This window comes from Falco rusticolus, chromosome 7 (assembly GCF_015220075.1).
Source record: "Falco rusticolus isolate bFalRus1 chromosome 7, bFalRus1.pri, whole genome shotgun sequence".
NCBI lineage: Eukaryota > Metazoa > Chordata > Aves > Falconiformes > Falconidae > Falco > Falco rusticolus.
In genome coordinates, this window is record NC_051193.1 from 44,633,384 (window position 1) to 44,654,959 (window position 21,576).

A 21,576-nucleotide genomic window follows, 5' to 3' on the forward strand; every position below is an offset into this window, starting at 1 on the left:
AGAATCCTGTGAACATTAAACAAGCTATAAATAGAATTACAGAGGCAAATTTTGGCACCCGTAAAAGCAAAACAAATTACATTGGAAGAAGTAGCTTAAAATATTGCTGAAATGTAAATGACATGTAACAACTCTAGAGGTATCATCCAATGTAAATAATGCCATGATTCTGTGATCAAATGTCAAAGTTGGACCTATGCTGAGAGGGAATTGGACCTGATTGCCATGATGGTACTGTGATTTGAGCTACCAACATGAGAAAAAGATAAAAGCATTAGTATGGATTATTACCTTTTATGGCTTATCTATTAGTTAAGAAAATACAGCTGGGAAGTGGAAAAACTGAAGTATTTTAAAATTTAGGGAATGCATAGCTAAAAACTGAAGAAATGTGTGGATAAAAAGATCATTCCATATTTATAACCCGACTTCACTGTGTTCAGTTGAACAGCTACAATTCATATCAGTCAAGGGTGTGATTTAATGTTTTTGTAATATATGTGCTTGCCTATCAATCAGACTTGAGTTTTGATTATCTACTGTATCATTAATTTTTATTGCAGCTTATTTCTGAGTAAACTAAAACAATATCCTGCTATCTATAATTTCAGTTAAAGATTTTTAAATTATGCCTGTTGAAAATAAGACAAGATCATTGCCTATTAGGAATTTTTCAATGAACACTGAAAAAAATAATAAAAAAAGTGATCAGTTGGATAAGAAAGCTGTCACTTGCCTATATGGCTGTTGCAAAGAGTTGTTTACTCCTTCAGGTTACCAGAGACTTACTCTTCACTGTTTTTATCCAAGCAAACAGTTGCTCTAAGTTTTACTGCATTTGCTACGTCATACTTTTTAAAGTGAGTGAAGACTAACAGGAAGTTTTTTTTTCCATTGTACAGAATGATAATAAAGGTGATAAAAACTAGAAAGCTGTCAAAAAGTTTCCTAGAATTGTTCACACATCTGCATGTTTGATTACACAGTTGTGCTTAATCAGTGACGTCAAATGGCTGTGCTTTATCAGAAGTTTGTGTGTTTGGATTAAGTAGACTTATGCACCTTGCCCACTTCTAATTTTATGTAAACTGTTAACAAAATAGAACGTTGTTAAAAACAGTGATAATCACATTGATTCTTTGGGGTTTTTTTCATTTAAAAAAAAAACACCACAGTTTAGGCATTGTCTGAACGCAACACTGTGTCTGTCAATTACGTTGTCAACAGTAACTGGCAAAAATCCTGAAGCATGAGGGGCTTCTGTAACCATTTCAAAATTCTAATTATAATAACAAGACATTCTTTGATCTGCATTTGTGAATATTTCACTTGATTTTCCATTTGTTAGCCATACTTTCAGTAGTAGTTCCCTTGTTGGGTCTCATACTGTGTAGTTTTACAAAGTAAGGAACTCTTAATCTTCTATATGAAATAACCATGATATTTTCAGTTCCTTTTCAAAAAGTAGTTTTTCATATATCAAAGTGCACTCATTAACACACCTGACAGTTAATTTTGCACAACCATAGAATTTAGGTAGACTCACTGGTATTAATGCAGCATTCTTGGCAATGTATGATGTAATCATGCGATAGTCATGATATTTCTAGGATTTTGTCACAAATATACTGAAATGTCTTTTAATGCATGTGAAAGTGTTCTAACCTTAGGGCTTTAAAACTGTTTTTAAAATAAAAATAGTTATCCTTGCACTTCAATGATTTTTTTCAGCCATTAGATTTACTTGATCATCAACAGTTGCATGAGTTTGATTTGCTTGTATTTAAAACAGTTTTCTCTTCTGGCTCTTGAGCATTAAACAGAGAACTAGCCACCTTTGCCAGTAAGCTCTGCAGACAATGAAAATATTCTTTTGGAGGAAATGAGTACACTAGAAATCTTATCTGAAATGTTCAGTTTTTCACAAATGTAATGCTTGGTATTATGTTTTCATGTATTATGATTCATTACAGTATATGAAAATAGCTTCAAATTATCAATTATGCAGACATGTTCGTGTAATTTGTAAAAACACTTAAAAATATTGAGTGCCTATTGAGCCTTGAAAGTCCCATCTAAAACATCTGTATTATTACAGTTTAGTTAGTATTTAAAAGGTGAGAAATTCTTACCTGTATGTAAATCACACGCTTGTATAGTGCTTGGCTGTTTTCCTTGATCTATTTAATTTTATATTTATCTTCATAGTTTAACTTTCAAGACAGGAATTGTTTCTCTTCATGTCCTTTCTCCCCTTCTGTCAGTAGAGTGGCTAATTCAGTGGTTCAAATGATGTCTGAAATGCTGAGATTTACTGCAAGAAAATGTACTCAAAAGAGCAGCAGAGTTGTATATTTTTTAGCAACTTCTTATGCCTTAAAATATTTATTTGTTTATTTTTTAAACAAGTAACTGATTTTTAAGCATTTTAGGTAACAAGTCTGTTCAAGTGAGCCTTAGCACATAGTAATGATGTATATAAAAAGGTATGAATATATAATGAGGTACACTTTTTATATTTTATTAACTACTAGCTGCTAAGAATTCAAGGACCTTCAACTTCATTCTACTGGAGTAGATTGTTAGATACAGTTTGTACATAAATCTAGTCTAAAACTGATTTTTATTAATTTTTTAATGCTATTTGAAAAAGTAGAGCAAGGGTTTTTAGGTAGTCCTTTTGAAGTTGAAGATACAGTTTAGCTGATATGTTTGGGATGTTACTTGCCAATGGTAAAAGTAAACTACTTGACTCATCCTAGTATGTATTTTCAAACAGGTGAGGCTAATGATAAGGATGTTCAGGTGGTGGAACTTCCCATTGTTGACAGCTTACACCCACGGCCACCTTATCTACCCTTGGCTATCCCTGAAGACCTGGCTGATAGGCTAATTCGTGTACATGGGGATCCTGCAGTGTGGTGGGTCTCACAGTTTGTGAAATACTTGATTCGTCCACAGCCCTGGTTAGAAAAAGAAATAGAGGAAGCTACAAGGAAACTTGGTTTCAAACATCCAGTGATCGGGTGGGTATTTAGTTTTCTTTTTAACTGCCTGTGCTTTAATATGTGCATATAGTGATTCCTGTTCAGGACAAACTGTTTTACGATGGTTATCCAAGAGTCTCAAACATTTTGTGGGGAGAGAGGATGCTTTCTAGATGAAGCTGTTATTTTTCAACTGTGCATAATACAAGCTGATCACAAGGACTTCTTATGCATACTTGCCTATGTATAGCGGGACAGATGTATGTACAGGGCAGCTCAACAGAAGGTTTTTTTTTTTCATATGTCCTTCCACACCTAGTAATGTAATACGGAATTCCATTCATGTAATTGCCTTACAGCTTGTACTCCAGATGTTTTTCTGTCTGGGTCTTCTTTTCGAGTGTGTATAGCCTTTGCCTTTGAGGAAAAAAGGCTAAGCCTACATTTTACATGCCACAATCCACAACTAATGTTGTTGTTGGCTGCACTGAACATGGTATGTGCCTTTCCTTTTCCTGCTGATGTTTTCACTATTGTTGTTTCTTACAGTAGCTATGAATTGGAAAGGTCTATATAGGGACATGTGGGGAGAAGCAAGGAAAGCACCTATGGGCAGTAAAGAGCAGCTTGTGGAAGAAAGGTTTTACTGTCACGTAATGTGAAAAATATTGCTGCCGCTGTCTGCTTCCCTTGCCAGAATTTTCCTTCAATCCTTAATCTTTCTTTTGTAGGAGTACACAATATATCTGTCTTAAAGTTAGTTGGCTTTTGACCATTCAGTTGGTAGGCTGCTTCACCACTGGCAGATCTGAAGACTTGTTAGGTTTCAAGCATATTTTTAACTACCTTCATTCAAATGCAGCATTGTAGCTGGTGTCCCAATATATCCATGATGCAAACATTCTGATTTTGCTTTTGAGCTATATTGATCAAGCATTATCTAACTACACTGGATAGCTTAACCTTCTGCACAAAAGGAAGACTTCGTGTGCTATAATTAAATCTCTTTTATTCTTATCTTTCAGTTACCCTTTGACTTCCTTGCAAGTTTATTATATTGCTTTCAAGAACAGGCTGACACCTAACTTCATGTTGTCAGTGTGTCAATGAGTTTAAATCCTTCCTCGTTTTGTGTAGGGATTCAATTTAGTATGTATTCTAAAAGTACAGGCATGAAACTTAAATTTAAAATTTCAGTTGCTAAATTATGTATTGTACTCATAAATTGAATTCCTAGTTTCTGCCTTTTTTCAGTGTTCACGTCCGAAGGACAGACAAAGTAGGGACAGAAGCAGCATTTCATCCCATTGAAGAATATATGGTACATGTTGAAGAGCGGTTTGAACTTCTTGCTCGCAGAATGCATGTTGATAAAAAAAGAGTTTATTTGGCTACAGATGACCCTTCATTATTGCAAGAGGCAAAATCCAAGTAAGATGGCTTATGTTTTTATTACAATTTTTCTCCTTCTGGTTAGCTTTATATTTTCTGACTATTGTGTATATCTTAGTACCTAAATTTTGTTGTTATTATTTATACAGTTAGGATTGCATTTCAGCTTTCAGTGATTTTGACTTTTCTCTCAGATATTCTCTTTTTTTTGATGATTGTTCTTCCCAAGTATGATTTTCAAACCATAATGTTAGAAATCTAGAAGGCTGAGCAAGATACCTGTGACTAAATAAACCGATTCTGTAAAAGGGAAGTGAAAATACAAATAATTACGTCAAACTTCTTATAGAACATATGCATTGAGAAGAAACTATTCAGAAATAATGTAAAAACTAGTTCATGTATTAAGAAGTTTCACCTGTCCAAACAATAATAATCTATTATTGCACTGTATTTTTCTTAGGTTATGATGTTTATGATGTATAAACAATTTCAAAAATGCTTATTGCCATGACTATGGAAACTTGGATGGATATTTCAGATACCTTGAACTTAATCATATTCATTACTGAGTACAAATCAGCATGTTTTCAATTTCAGTACTGTGTATTTGTCTCCTGAATAACTCCTATTTCTGTTTCCAACATTTTATATCCCTTGAGCAGAATAATACGTATTTTTTTTTTCATTTAAGCAGAGAATTTAATACTTTTAAAAAGTAAGGTAACTCAGAAGTGGCAATTTTTTGAGCTGTTTTACTCTTGGTAGACTTGCTTAGAAAAATTGTAAGAGAACATACTGGATTACAAAGTTTCTTTGGCAGATACAAGGTAAGCAGAAAATGTTATTTTGTGGTAGAGGAATTTTCTACAGCATTGCAAACCTGCATATTTCAATTGTGATATTTATATTTGTCTTTCAGCCTGTAAAGGGCTGCTATTTAAAATTACGGAGTTTTGAAAAAAACTAAATGAACATACACAACTCCAGATGATGACAATCTAATCCTTCCTTTTTTGTATATGTAGAGACAAGAACAGTAGCAGAAACAATTATGATAACATAATATTTAAAGTGCAAATCTGAACAATGAAAAGACAGGTAATACAAAATTGAGGCTATAGTATTTAATTTGTTACATTGTCCTAAATAATTTTAATTACTGTTTGTAACATATTCGAATTCAATATTGCTTTAACAGCTTTAGTTATGCATTTGTTTTTTATTTATATTCAATTTATAATCCTTAGCACTGTATACAATAGCTTTGTGAATAATAGAGATGTACTACTTACGTAAATATATCATCCCAAGATTCCAATAGTAACAAAATCTAATAGTCAAATTGTGACTTGCTCAGTAGAACAGTACTGAATTTTATTAAGCATTGCAGTTTCTGTGGCAGTTTGAAGTCCATTCCAAATCATACTTTTATTGAAGTATGATAAGATACAGCTCATTACAGGTTGCCCAGAAAAGTTCTGGATGCCCCTTTCCCTGGAAGTGTTCAAGGATAGGCTGGATGGGAGTTTGAGGAACCTGATCTGATGGAAGGTGTCCCTGCCCATAGCAGGGGGGTGGAACTAGATGATCTGTAATGTCCATTCCAACCCAAACCTTTCTGTGATTCTGTGATTACTACAGCATTGATTTTTACATATTCTGAAGAAAAGCCATAGAATCTAAGTAGTGAAGAATTTTTATGTGTTGCTGTTGAGTTTTCACATCATAGTTTACACTGACACTAATTTCCTAAATTGCTTGCACTCTACTGTTGCTTACAATTGAGTAGGCGGCTTTTGAAACTTCCTGTGATTTCGTAGAACACAGGATGTGATTTGTTGCTTCAGCATCGAAGGGCATCTGAAGACAGGTTAAGGTCAGGTTTTGGGGAATAAAGAACATTTTGTTCCTCCTCTTGTGAAGAAAACTACGAATCAGTTTACATTTCTGTCAAAGTTCTAGTCACATTGAACTACCAAGCTTTGATAGAAACAGCTGTCACATTGTAGCGCAGTAGCTTATGTTGCATTCAGTATTGGGAGCAGTAATATTAGTAAGTACTAGATATTTTATGTCTCTCTACATGACAGTGGCTGTCAAGCAACATTGGCATTTAAATAATGAAAAATTAGCCAACATTTGCATGAATAGGCATGTTCTTTCTATTAAGAGAAGTATTTCAAACTATTCATAGTCATGAAAACAGAAATGTTTTGACTTAAGTTTCAGAAATTTCCTTTGCAGTCTGATGTCTACCAACTGCAAGTACAGTAGTAAAGATAGTGGAGTCAGTACTATCAGTTTGTAGAGTTTTTTTGTTTGTTTTGTTTTTTTAAAAAAATAGTGATCCATTTTCAGGATTAGGATGATACAGAACAACATGATTAGAGAGGAACATGGTTAAGAGTTGAACAGCTGTAAGATTATATGATTGAAGCACTTGACAACTTCTGGTAAGCAGAGGTCATTGTCTTAGATAAGTGATATGTTAGTGATGGTGTAAGTTTCTTTTTACTTGATTCATTTAATAGTTTCCAAACACAAATTTTTGAATTGCTAGTATATGTGTTTCTTGTCTATAATGTTATTTTAGAATCTTCTCTCTTTAAAGGTAGAGTATTCAAAATAATGTAGCTGAACAACATACACATACATTTTTGAGAAACTGTATTTAATGTCTTTTCTGTTTATGTATGAATCTCTTTAGGTCTTTTTCTCATGTATATTCAAGAAATTACATTCTTCCTTTCAGGATGTCTACCTGTGAAGTCATCTGTATTTTTTTTTTCAGTAATTTGCCTCCTTTATGAGCTTTTTTCCAGCACTTATGAAAGCTTTTTTTCTACCCTATTTCACTGTTTACTTCCACAATAGCAAGTTAATGTCTCTTCTCCCTGTGTACTATCTGTAGTTTAGCTGTTGCAACTCTCCTTGCCCCCAAGTCATAGTATATCTGATATATAGAATTCAGTAGTGCTTCAAAATTCTTCAGTCTGATGAACAGCTCATACATTTTCCAATTATTTTTAGAGCAAGATTTGAGCAAACATTATTTCTTACTTCATCTGTTTACACACATCCTCACAAGTTCTTTCAGAGGGAAGAAAACTCACATTGCCCATTCTGGACACTTCCCCAGTCCTAGTGAATTGAAAACAGGAGCTTGGGACTCATCTTGGTTTGCACCTGCTGCACAGCATAGCAATGAGTTGTAGTTACACAACTAGTTGATCAGCTTCTGAAACCAATTGGAACTTGAAATAGTGTCATAATTGTGATTGGTTTGTATCCTTATCTGAGGCTGGTAGGTGCAGGATGGAAAGATTTTGAGCTATCCCTTCCCTACCTTCTTCTGACTTTTTCTTATCCCCTTTTCCTTGTGGGAAAAAATAAAATCCTTCCTGGCCTGTATATGTGTTTCAAAAATCTGTTAGTAGCTTTAGAAGAATTACATATTGGTTTTAGATATGTGGAGGAGATACTAGGGACAGACTTTTTAGTAGGGCATGTAGTGATAGGACTAGGGGTAATGGCTTTAAAAGAGTGTAGATTTAGATCAGCTATTAGGAAGATATTCTTTACTGTGAGGGTGCTGAGGCGCTGCCACAGGCTGCCCAGAGCAGCTGTGGATGCCCCATCCCTGGCAGTGCTCAAGGCCAGGCTGGATGGGGCTCTGGGCAACCTGGTCTAGTGGCAGGTGTCCCTGTCCATGGCCGGGGGCTTGGAACTAGGTGATCTTTAAGGTCCCTTTCAGCCCATTCTGTGGTTCTGTTATAATACTACATATACGTAGTCAGATACAAAGAAAACAGTATTCTGCCAGTTTCCATTCTTTGCTTTTATCTTAACAGTCTCGTTGCTTCCTGTTATAGGGAAGAGAATGTGTGGGCAATTTCTCTGGAAAGCTAGTAAGGATCCTACAAAATACTGTATTTAGATGATTCTGTCGGTAAGAATATGACATCTTATTATTTAATATTCATTTACCATGCATTCAGGAACCCTAGTAATAGGATCATGCCTGAGTTCTCCTTAAAAAGAAAAAAAAAAAATCCCCCAAAGCTTACAATGTAAGTATTGCATTAATCATAATATAAATACAAATGGAAAAGGGAATAGAAGGAAGCAAGAGCTAACTATAGAGTTTTAGAAGTTTCATTTCCTTTATTCTTCGTAGTCGTTGTGATAAGTATAGGTTTAAATAGAATCTAAAGCACTATAGTGAGTGGGAAGGAGAATTAAACCTTACCTGATCCAGTAAGTTCAGGGGGCCACATATGGCTAAACTTGAGAGGGGTATTGGCTTGGCCTTTTACTGTATTTTTATCTTCTGCTTTCAACCTGTGTTGGAGACAGGATGGTAGACCAGAAGATTTTTGGTCACGCTGGGTATGGCTGCTGTTATACTCACATGTTAGGGTGTTTAAAAGAAACCTCTTTTCCCAGGCATGAATAATGCATTTTGTATGTGGGGCAGTGTAAAAGTACTTGTGTGAAAACTTAAACATGTGAGTAGATAAAAGCTAAGCTTGGATCACTGGTTTGAAGAAATAGGTTCTGAAACTGTTGGTTAGGTGAATTTGGATCAACTTTACAAAGTGGAATTAAAAGCATCTCAAAGACTGTTTCCAGGAAAAAAAGGGGAGGAAGGAGAAAATTTTAAATGTATGCATAAGAAGATGTATAAATAATTTTGATTTTTATTTTTTTTTTACCAGATCCAGTATAACACATTTTGGTGTGCTTCGTTTGTTAAGTTATTAGACTGATCTTTTGCTAGTAAGAAACCAGATTCTTCAAGAAAGGTTCTTTTTTCTCTACTCAGGATGTGGATTATGATTTTTGAAGTCTGAAGAAGTGATTCATTTTAGCAGTATTCCTGACGTGATGAACTTGCAAAGGGATATGCAAATATCTTTACTATGTTCACTGTCCCTAGGAGTGACATCTTCTGTTAAACTTTCTTCATGTTGCTTGTTGCCTCCTGCTCAAATTTGTGTCATGGAAATAAGACTGATGCCCATTTCTGTTCCTCAGCTAGTTTTCCCAGCAGAGTATGACAGATGGGTTTGGTCTGTACTTTTTGTTTTTAAAAAGTACTAATGTGCCACACAATAGAAACAGAAATAGAATGTGTCACTAATATTGTGTTGTATTTTGTTGTATTTTGAGAGCTGGTTAAATATTGAAAAAAACAGACATGAGAAGATAAGAAAGAAAATTATCGTCGTGATAGAGTTTATCTTGAAAAAGTCTTTATTGATCCATATGCTCCTGTAATTTCTCAGAAGAGGTTTTATCAGTTATTCCAGATGAATAATATTTCCGCCTTTTTTGGCTGGTTTCTTTTGTTTTGTCTAGTTCTTAACTTAACATGAACTTTCCCTGACTTTCATGATCGGATGCACACTTCAAAGTTGTCATGCGATCTCTGGGAAACTTACCATACGTGTATTTTTTCTTAGAGCAGGTGTTTCTCTTCGTAAGAAAAAATCTATTAAAATCACTGTGATGATAAATTAAAATTCTTCCTCAGATTTCCAAGTTTTGCACACAACTGCCTGATATGCTCTTGAGATAAATTTCCTGACTTGGTAGTCATGGCTAGTGAATGTTAGATGGAAAAGCCCGCTATCTTTTCCCTTTTCACTTTTGAAAACAGTTTTCCCATTGTTTTAACATTAAAATTGAGTAAATTAGGCATATTCTTACAAGACTTTGTCATAGTCATGTCTACCATGTGTCCAGACTGTATTCACGTGCTGCACTGCTGTACTGAAGTGTGTGCTAACTTTTCCAGAACCCGTGAGTGTAAACCTTATTTTGAACAATGTTCAGTATAGGACCGTCAGGCTTTGAAGCATCCAGTTACAGGTCTAAGTTATTGTTGCTCCAGCATTACAGCCTGCTCTATATTCTGATTATCTTTATTAAACAGTATAAGAAAGTTTAATTCTTACAAATGTAATATTAGCTGCCTTATTATCGTATGTAATATATTGCTTTATAATTGCTGTGGAGTTGTAAATTTGAAAAATAGATTTTAATTATTTTATAATTAGTCCTGTAGTTGAAATTTTGTAGTTGGCAGGTTAGTCTTATGAAATGCACTTCATGATTAGATTATAGTTATTGTGTGACAGCAATGTCATTATCACCATTTTTACATCTACCTGGATTTTTTCTTATAAAACTTATTTTTGTTGGGAGGCTGACTGAAAATTTAATGAATTTGTGCTACATTTTATAGTTTATTTCAGTTTTTCAGTAAAGGGGTACAAATGTTTTGAGAAAGATCATTCCTTTTCAGAATTCTAAAAAGTGGGGCTTTTTTCCTTTAAAGATCATTGTTTTAAAAAGTGAATTTTATTTTTAAAATAATATAAACCAAAGTTTTATATTTCAAATAAAACTATTTTGACTTAAAGTATTACTATTTTATGATACGTCAAGAAAGGCATGCTGACATGAAATTTTACATTTCTTTTATTTCCTTGTGACCAGTAAATTGCAAAAGTAGTTCTCCATGCAGCCTTAATATCTGTGAAAGACTACTTTTTTTTTTTTTTAAATTTAGCTTAGTTTATTTAATATGTCCCTTTTACAGGTGACTGTTCTCGTACAGTGTCATAATCGGTATGTAACGGAGTATGGTAGTAAGGAAAATGTAGTCTAGTAAAGACACAATTCTGTGTTCTGTTTAGTAGTAGAGAACTTAAAGTGATCTGAGTATATTTCATCTAAAATCAGTAGTGTTAGCAGAATGTGGTGTATACTTCCTGATACTTTTTCACTTCCTTTACAGTGTTGAATCTCAGACAGACTTACAGCATCTTTTTATTTAATTTTCTTTTTTTCTGGATAAAGGCATCCTTGGAGGCAGCAGAAACATTCTAGAGCGTTCAACAAAATTATAATTAATTCCCTGTAAAGTAGAGACTCACTTAAAACAAATTAACAACCTTGTCTTGCAGCAAACATGATGATGCTTTAAAAAAAAAAAAAGACAACTTTGCTTTTTAACAATTTATTATATTTTTACAGGTATCCAAATTATGAATTTATCAGTGATAACTCCATATCCTGGTCAGCAGGACTTCATAACCGGTACACTGAAAACTCCCTAAGAGGTGTTATTCTGGATATTCACTTTTTGTCTCAGGCAGACTTCCTGGTCTGTACATTTTCATCCCAGGTAAACTGCAATGCAAATACAATATACAGTATATATACCAATTCTAATCTTAGTTTTCTTTCATGCCTCTTTATCTTATTCTCAGTGCACTCTCATGAAAATTTCAGGGAAGGATTAAAGGCTTGGTGTGCTATGTGAAAATTTAGAGGATTGTAAGCAGTGGTTGATTACTTCAGTTGAAGTTACTGGCTTAATTAAGACTTTTGAAATAAGCAGGAAATAATAAACATTTTAAGAGTTCCTTGCTTTGCATAAAGTTAATGTATAACTTGAATCCATCCATTTCTGTGCAGCTTAGTTAAGGCATCTAAACTTTTAAGCATGTTTAACACTTTTAAATTTTGCATAAAATTAATATATGACTTGTGTCCATTCATTTCTACACATCATTTCACTCTAGTGGAGCTCAAACGTGTCTGCTATTGCCTTAGTTGATTGTCGGAATGGAAAGAATGAAAAAAGCAGACCTTTAATTTCTCTTAAGTCTGTTGTGTTTATAGCAATCCAGCAGCAGCACAATAAATATGAATTCTGACCACTGTAATCTGTAGAGACTTCTTGTTGCAGATAAATTATATGCTACAAGCTTTCTTTCTTGAGTGATCTGATGAAGCAAGTTCGAGTCCATTAGAAAACTAAATCATGTAATGTCATGGTTGGCATTTTCTTCTTTGTTACGTCATATTGTATATTAATAAACTATATAATGTAAAGCTGTTGTAAGATTACAGTAGATCAGAAAGCAGTATTTTGTGACTGATATGCTGATTCACCTGATTGAAGTATAGCAAAATATGACTGAAACCAAAGAGAGTGAATGTTTTTTACCTGCTCTTGTCATACATGCTCTTAGTTGACACTCCTAGTTAGGAAAGCATTCAACTATAGAAGGTGATTATGATCACCCATGATCATACTGTTACACAGAAGTAGACGCAAAATGGAAAGTTAAAATTCACTTTAAAAAGACATGTTATCCACAGTCTCAAACGTCATTACAGTGCAGAAGACAATTTGCAATTAGATAGGTAATAAGCATAATAGTAATGCTAATATATGGTTAATACAGTGATACATTGACCTTGACAGCCAGAATTTGTAGTAACATTACTATTGCAAGAAGACAGCAAAACCAGAAAAAGTATAGAGAAGCCTCTTATCCCTCAATCATGCTCGTGGATACATTCTCTTTTTTTTCACTGTTAACCAAACCCAGTGAAGAAAATTACATTTTATAGTATATTTAGAAGGTTATATAATATAAGCTACATCAAGATATGAATAAATTCCAAAGTAAGAAGCCTAAGAAAAGCTTGTGAGGAGCCATCCACTTTTGTAATAATGTTTAATCCAGCTGAAGTATATCCACTGAATGCATATCACAATGAAAGAGGTGATTGTCAGTTAAGACCTAGGGCTGTATATCTTAAATGCAGCACATGCATTGGTGTAGAGACAGTTACTATTCTGAAGGAAGAGTTACGTGCTCTTGGATAAAAGCTTAATAAGAAACCTGTAACATTTTCTCCTGTTATTATATTCAGATAGCTGGTTTAAGTGGTAAATATTTGCTTTAAAGAAAACACTGCGTGTAGACATAGAAGAAACATTTAAATATAGGTCAGACTGCTTGGACAGAATATATTGTAAGTGGTGGAGTCATTTCAAAAGAAGAATATATGTTAAAATACATTGACAAATTTAAGGTAATATAGGTTGATGCCCAGAGGTCATCTGGTACAACCCCCTTTGAGGGTACCTCTGAGGTACCTGGTATCTCTGAGCTTGTTTCTCATTCTGCACCTCCCTGCATTTGACAATAGACATGTTTGCTGGATGACATACTTGGTTTTCCAGAGTTGCAGAAAATTCTACTGAAGTCTAGGAAATCCTGTATTAGACTCTCAATAGCTGGGACTGTGAATTTGGACCAACCATCTCTTAATTTATTCTGGGCAATTTCTTGTACTTTAATAACTCAAATTCTTCAAAAATCATTTTGCACCAGTTTTGCTGGTCATATGGCAATGTGAATCTCTACAGTATCTTCATATATTGGGCTTTTCTAAGGTCTTTTGCAAGTTTTCCCACTGTTCAGAGAGATTTCTCTTTTATGCATTTAAAATTTGATCCTCTGATCTCTAACATTTGAACTACCATCTCCTTTCATCAATGAAATAAACAGCTTGGTAATTACTTTGGCATTGAAGGTAAGCAAAATCAGGCTGTTAATGACAGTCTTTTGTCCAGTCTGTATGAAGATAAAGGATAAGAGTGTAGTCTAATTTATTTCCAGTGTGATTTTGGACTTTCACATTAATCAATTGTATGCTGACTTTTTTTCCATTTTCTGTTCCTTGCCAAAGTGAGTCAAAACTTCATTACAGAGGTGTTAAGGGAAAATTACAGTATATGTGAATAGAATCAGGCTCTTTAGGAAGTCACCTATATTAATTATTACTTTTGCTACCAAAACTAAATGAATACTGATATAAGATGAAGAATAGATATTTCATTAAAATACTGTTGTTAAAGCAATTAGGCCCATCAAGTGATGTGGAGTCAAGGAAACAGTCTACCTTGGCACTGTATTTTGGCAACGTTGCCTTAATTGAGATGCATGGAAAAACCACATTGTAGTTACACAAATCATGACACAGTAGCAGAATTAAGATTACACATTAAAGCAAAAGAGGTTTTTTGTCTCTTCAGTCTTAATTTAGATGAAATTGTAGCTCCCTCTGCCTGATTTTTCTTCATAATCTCATTTCCTTCTAGGACTTATTAGTCTTTGTATTTTGCATTGTACATGTAAGTATGCAGGCTGGAAGACAAATGAACCTGTAAATAAAAAACGGGAGGCTGGCTTTAACTATAGTTCTCTATGTGGATTCTTTGCCTACTGCCTTCAACAGCTTACAGTTTAGTTACTGAGGTTTGGCACTACAAAGGAAACAGTTGCCAAGAGGAGATGTTGTATGTTTTGTATCAGGTATGCAGAACACTTACACTCACTAAAAAGTATTTCTAATGAAAAGATTTAAAATTTCTTACGGAGTGTTTGTGTATCCTCCTCCTGGGGTGCACATGCGTGCAGAGAAAAAAAACATCAGAAACAATTGAAGAAGCTATAAAATAAACTCTTGCCAATGTATGGGTAATCAAATTTGTTTCTATATTATGGGGCGTAACAAGTACTTTGAAATAATTAACTTCAACCTTATTTTCTGAAAGCTATTTCTTCAAAGTTATTTCCAAGAATAGGGAGGGTTAAAAGGTATTATTACATTTTTAAAGTAAATGCCTCTCTCGTGCTAGGAAAGTACAAATATGTCTAGTCTGAATGATTAAAGTTCTATTCACCATATCTTCAGAGGGAGAAGAGTAAAATAAAGCTTTACCGTATTTACCTAAAGTGAAAATTATGAAAAAGCTCAAATGCTTCTTCATATTAAAGAAGCACCTTCTACTGTACTGTTAGTTTATGAGGCTTACACAAAATCAGAGAAAGATATAGTGATGTAGGTTAGAAGCCAGAAAGTTAACAGTGGCCAAATCAGACACCTTACAGAGAAGAGCTTTCTAGCCAACTGTTGAAAAGCGCTTTGTTTAAAATAGCGGCAGCCTTTTGTGTGTCTGGCAGCTCTTAAGAGATACAATGTGATTCTGATGTGGGGTCCTGTTTTCAATCGGAAGAAAATTCCCTTCATAAAATGTGATACAATGACACTTCAAAATGCATATATCTCCTCACCATCATTATTGTCTTGCTGGAATTCAGTTTCGTTTAGTTGTCTTCCAAGTTGCCAACAGTCATAATTCTATTACTGTTCTAATATTAACAGCATTTTAAAGCCTTGGACTTCTGGAACTGCTTGATTGTGAAAATTGGAGCTTGCTTTAGAAAAGTAAATATAAAGCCTCTTTATTGCAGAATAAATTTTGAAAATGTAAGTTCTAAAGTTTTGAAGGAAAGTAAAATACATTTTTTATTAGTAGTAGAAAAGGAAAACAGGTTGCTTTTACATTTGATTGGCTACATAATCATTTTAGAAATCAGGATGGCTAGTGTTCATATAGATGTTACCAGTTTTTACTCAAAGTAAACTGTTCTAATTATCTGTTTGTTTATTTACCAGATCTGATCACCAGAGTACTAATTGAAATAAGCAAAATTGAATGCCTCTTGTTAGTAAATATGCAGGCTTTTTGTGTGGGGTTTTTTTTCTGGTTGGTTTGGTTTTGGGGGGTTTTGGGTGGTAGTGGTGGAAGGTGTGTGAATCTTTTTTTATTTTAATTCAACTTGATCCTTTTGCGTGTCCCTTTGTTACACACTGGTTGCTGACTTCTGTGGTTTATTGCAGGCATACACAATATTTATAACTTCTCTTTTGTTTTTATTTCTAAGGTTTGTCGAGTTGCCTATGAAATTATGCAGACATTGCATCCAGATGCTTCAGCGTATTTCCATTCTTTGGATGATATCTACTACTTTGGGGGACAGAATGCCCACAACCAGATTGCTATTTATGCTCATCATCCACGAACTGCTGATGAAATTCCTATGGAACCTGGAGATATAATTGGAGTAGCTGGAAACCACTGGGATGGTTATTCAAAAGGCATCAATAGGAAATTAGGAAGAACAGGCCTGTACCCATCCTATAAAGTTAAGGAGAAAATTGAGACAGTCAAGTATCCTACATACCCAGAGGCTGACAAGTAGATTAAAAAGAAGACATTTGGTGGTAATTGTCAATTTTGATTGGTTGAAACCAGTCAACACACTAACTAATGGCTTATATGGGATTTCGATTTGCATTTTAACATGCAGTTAAAATCAAAGCCTTTAGCAATGAAACTGGATAAGAAGCTGAGAACAAATGGATGGGCTATTATCTGGACTTACTCTTAAACATTTTTTGTTATATGCACTCTCACACATGCACACACAAACCCACGTACAACAGGAAAACTGTTGTTTTATACTTTTTGTCTCTTTTCAGGATTTGTCCCAGTCATTAGTCTTACATGAGCTTTGGGCTCTTTTCTCTGTCTTTAATTGACAATAATGTTCAGATTTATAACACTGCCACATTGTGTAATTTGAGTGATATGAACATATTTTGTATGTGCAAAATTTAAAACATGGTGCCTATATTTGAAAAAATTGTGACCTTTTTAGAAGAGCCATGCCTATTTCACAGTGGGCAAGAGTCAATCTTCAACTGGTGTTACCGTGACCACTGAACTTGCTTCAGACAACAGATTCAGATTTCAGACTAGATTTCTTTACACGTTTATTTTTAGCATTCCATTGATTACTTCTCATCATTAATAAAATAAAGGATACATCCAACAATAAAATAGTCACTGTCTGTTAGGAGCTTTTGTAAACAATACCATGAACAGATTCTTTAGTACTGATGGTGTTCTGGACATTGCCTTTGAGGAAAAAACAACCAAGCAAACCACAAAACCTACAGAGAAAAAAATAGCGCAAGTTTCACTGAATTTTTAAACACTTGCTATGTAGTAAACAAATGCTTAGTGACACAGTGGTGCTCAGCTCTCTGGACAGTGAGTTCCAGCAGAATGACTTCAGTTGCTCAGTTCCTTACACTTACTCGCTAGCTCTGTTCTTTTACTTTCTGTGTTTCTTTTCTGAAAATACTTTTTTTAGAGTATGATAGATGTCCATTTATCACTGTGGCATTGAATGTAGTTACTTTTAAGTAAAATACTTAAGGTTATCCCATTTATAGAAGATGCCAATCTAGAGTGCTCTAAAAAATTTGAACAATTTACCCCAAAAATAGTAGGCTCCAAGAAAACATAGGCAAGGATTAATTTTTATGCATGACATAAAATTTTTACTAATTCTTAGTTTTTTGAAATCTGTTGCTGGTCTGCTCTTTATTAAGGAAAGAGATAATTTACAAAACAATTTTACAAACACATTTGTAGATTTGGGGGTTGTGTGTATATATACATATTAAAAAAAATGTATAAGATATGAAGAGATTGTTTCCAAATGGGAAGAATATTAATAGCATTATGCAGATTCCAGTACAATCCAGTCTAGAGTACTGGAAGTGCAGAAAATGTTTGATGATCAGATACCAAGAAAATGCCATACGTGTAAAGACTAAAAAAGCATGGTTGGTTGACCTTAACAAACCAAAAGTTATAAGGATATTTAATTATATTTATGAATAGACTAAAGACGGTGTTGACAGAAAGAATGGATGCACTTGACCATGAATATATTTTAGACTGAAAAGTGAAAGGAAATCTTTTGCAGTATGAAATTCAGCAACAGTCTTCCAATTGAAATAGTGGTGAGTAAGATGGAATTTGCTGGGTATGTAAAGGAATTAACAAAGTAGTTCTCTCTGACATTACTTGCAGGACTGATCCTGTAGATCCCTTTCACTTTTGTGTTCCTCAACTGAAAAACTATTTTGTGTCTTGCAAAAGAATAACAAAATCAAAGTTAAAAACTGCTGGGGGGGTGGGGGGTGGGGTTGGCGGGGGTGCGGCGGGGAGTTCAGTTGCCTGTTAGTAGTATTAAATAGATGTATCAGTAAAAATGAGCATAGATACCAAATGAGATTTAAAGATGAATTGAAGGATGAAGGCAAATGAGTAAGAGTGGCTGAGAAATGCTAAGGACGAATTTTTGTAACTAAAGATGGCTAAAGTTAACTGGTGGTTCTGTACTTTGGAACTGCTAAAGAAACTGTTTGATGTTAGTTTCCTGTCTAAGTGATTCTGATAAATTTTCCACTAACTTAGCCAAACTTCTTGTATTTCAGAGACGCAAGTGTAAGATGAATTATAACTTATTTACTTAAATTTGAATTGTACATATAAAGCTATTGTTACTTAATGCATTTTATCTTTGGGAAAACTAATTTAATTATTTCTCCACAAATACTACATTATCTATTTGATATTTATAGATTTTGAAAATGTTTTGGTTTTGAAGCTCTGTACTTACAGCTTCAGAGCTCATAATTTCTTAGCACGTGATGCAGAAATAGTATTCGTAAATGAATTAATGTATGAAAATTCCTCCATAGTCAGGTTAACTCAAATGAAGATATCGCTAAAGAAGATAAGTAACAAAACATCTCAGATGAGCCCAAAGGCAAGAGCAGATCTTCTGATGTAGTAATGAGAGACCTGAAAACTCTGATGTTATAGAAGAGATACCTATATAATGTGTCAGTTCCTTGACAGACTATATTTGACAAAACACTGGCAAGGTACATGTGCCTCCTTATATATATTCTAAGTACCTAATAAATAATTACCTTATCATCTTTAAGAAAATGATCATGAAATGGTATGGAATTATAAAATTATCATTAATAATTAAGAAATGTACTAATGTAGATGCTATGACCTTATTCCCCTGGGCCGTATGATCCTTTAGTGTTTATAATGCATTACTTTTCAGAGGAAGAAACATAGCAATAGGCTGCTTGCTAGATGCTTCTGTTTCTAGAGGTTTGTTTCCTTTAAGACTACCAGTTAGTTACATCTTGAAATTCTGGGACCTTGGGACATTAAAACTGGATTTGTTTTATATTAAACAAAATTAGTATTAGAGGCTTTATTCTCAGTTACAGTGGAGTCAGTATCCTTCAGTATGGAAGGATCCATGGATAAATGAAAATAAGACCCCCAGATTTTTATTGTAGTTCGCAGAAAAGTGAAATAACAAAAAATGAATACCTGTCTTAAATACCTGAAAGAAAGCTGAATCTTTTAAAAGTTGTGAACTCGTTAAAATACTAGCCAGAATGCTTGCAAGCAAGCAAGTATATATCTTGTTTCTTCCGTTCACCTTGTAGCTCTGCAGCAGTCCAGTCATGTAATTTTTGCCTCATACCAAACCACCATGTCTGACATCCGTAAAACACTCAGCCTTCATACTCTCTTAAGCAATCTAATATTTAATTAAATTTTTCCTCTTTAAGAAGCATTTGTGTGTGTGTGCGCGCGCGCGCGTGCTGTGTTCATAGAAAAAGAATATGAACTGTACTCGTCTTTGGTATTTTACATTATCATTATCACGTTCTCTGTAGTAACTGATTTGCCAGGTAAGTGATTTGCCTCTGGAAACTGAACAGTCTACTTGCTTCTTACCAGCTGGGCTAAGAAATGTATTCTGAGTAGTTCAGAGTTAACTAGTCTTCCGTGGCATTGGTGTGCCTAGAGACTGGGACCATCTGCTGCGATTACAACAACCTGAGTTATGTCCTTGATTTTCAGTCCACCCTATGGTCAGATGCATGGGATTCCCAAGCCTCCTCTTCCAACATCCTGTCCCTGTGTACTGCAGGGTATTATGGATTTGTTTGTGAAGGATGATGTTTTATTTCAGATTTTTTTAATATTTAAAATATATTCTTCTTCAGAAGTCTTTTTTCTTTTCTTCAGAGAAGTCTTTTGTCTACCCCTTCTGCCACTGAATTTTCAGAAAACTTGGAATTATGAGAAAGATTTCTCTCCTTTACCAGTTTTTTCAGAAAAGAGAAATTATGATACCCTCTTATGGAGATATAGTAACATTGTAAAAGTTTCCTGCATAATGGGTGTTACGTTTCTTTGGTATGCAATTAAGGTCTTGTCTTCTGAACTAGGAATGTAATAGAATATAAAATAGAAAATTTTCATTACAAATTCTTGGTAAGGGGAGGGAGATTTTCCTTCATGTCAGTGGAGTAGCAGCTACCATTTGGAACTATTTTGAAACTGTGAACCGAACTTTTGTTTTTCCAGTTCATAAGTTTCTTTGCAATGTAATCTCTCAAATGTCTGAAGAATCCAGGTAAAAATAATTTGCTTAGTTTGGGAGGTGGGAAGGAGAGAATCTAATAACACATGATATTGTACTTGTAATTTAAGTTGCTGTATCAGTTTATAAAACCACAAACTTTTCAATGCTGGGTTAAGGACCTCTGTCAGCAACATCTTTCTACTGTCTGCCAGAAATACTTAAAATTTGCAACCCCTCTTCTAATTTTGCCTAATACCAGTCCCAGTCATGTATAAGTAGCATGCTGGTCATAGTCTGATCATTGATTGTTACTGTATTGCAGTTTTGGTTCCTATTTGGGTGTCTTGGGAGCAGGCTGTCAAAGGGCACAAACTTTGGTTTTGTTATCGTGTTGAATTAAAATTGCATTTAAAACTTACAAAAACGCCATTTCCCTAAGGCACCATTAGAATTCTAATTGTAGCGTACAGACTTGTCAAGTTTCTCTATATGTACCTGCAAGCTTATCAGGAGTAAGACTGAAGCAAAGCAAATTATGTGTAAATATCAACCACAAACAGATTGGGTTGGATTTCATAGTATCCTGTTCGTTTCTAAAAAGCGTGAGATGTGGCACTGTATGATACAAATAAGGGGATAGTATGAAGTTTCCAAGCCTGGAAAAAAAAATGCTAGTCTACTTGCCTGCATCACTCATTGCATTCACTGTGTGTACAGGATTATTTCAGAATCAAAGTACATAAGGTGGAAGTCTTCCAGCATTACTACAGGCATCTGAGAATCCCTTCCATTGATGTGCTTTCTCGTCTTTACCTGTTTGGTACCATGTACAAATGCCTAACAATGTTGATGATTGCTACTCAGTGGAACCTTCCTTTTTTTTTTTGTATGCTTATTCCCTTTGACTCAACTTACTTGTCAGCAGAATCCTAATGCCACTGCAATTCAAGCACATATGGATTAATGCAAAGGCATGCCAGTTTGCACCAAAATGCCTCTACTGTTGCTGAAATTAACTTCACGCTCTTAAGCTGAATCCTAATGAGATGCTGGTGAGAGAAGAAGCTATCTCCACTCAACTATACTGTCCATATTATATAACTGCTGACACATACATGTACTGGCTTTACTTTGAATTTTGCATGATTTTTCCACTTTATACAGACTCAATAATTTGTTTTTATTTTAGTGTATTTATGAAGGCTTTT

The 21,576-nt window shown here is 34.4% G+C and overlaps 1 protein-coding gene across 3 annotated transcripts in view; it reads left to right on the forward strand.

Annotated features, from left to right (window-relative positions):
* FUT8 (fucosyltransferase 8) overlaps positions 1–16,944 on the forward strand; it is a 126,526-nt gene extending 109,582 nt beyond the window's left edge. For all 3 annotated transcript variants that reach the window (XM_037395729.1, XM_037395730.1, XM_037395731.1), the window contains 4 exons: positions 2,780–3,026; positions 4,242–4,418; positions 11,427–11,577; positions 15,986–16,944. In XM_037395729.1, coding sequence (XP_037251626.1) covers positions 2,780–3,026; positions 4,242–4,418; positions 11,427–11,577; positions 15,986–16,303 — 893 coding nt within the window. In that variant the 3' untranslated portion in view covers positions 16,304–16,944. The remainder of the gene's footprint in view (positions 1–2,779; positions 3,027–4,241; positions 4,419–11,426; positions 11,578–15,985) is intronic.
* The last annotated feature ends 4,632 nt before the right edge of the window (positions 16,945–21,576 follow it).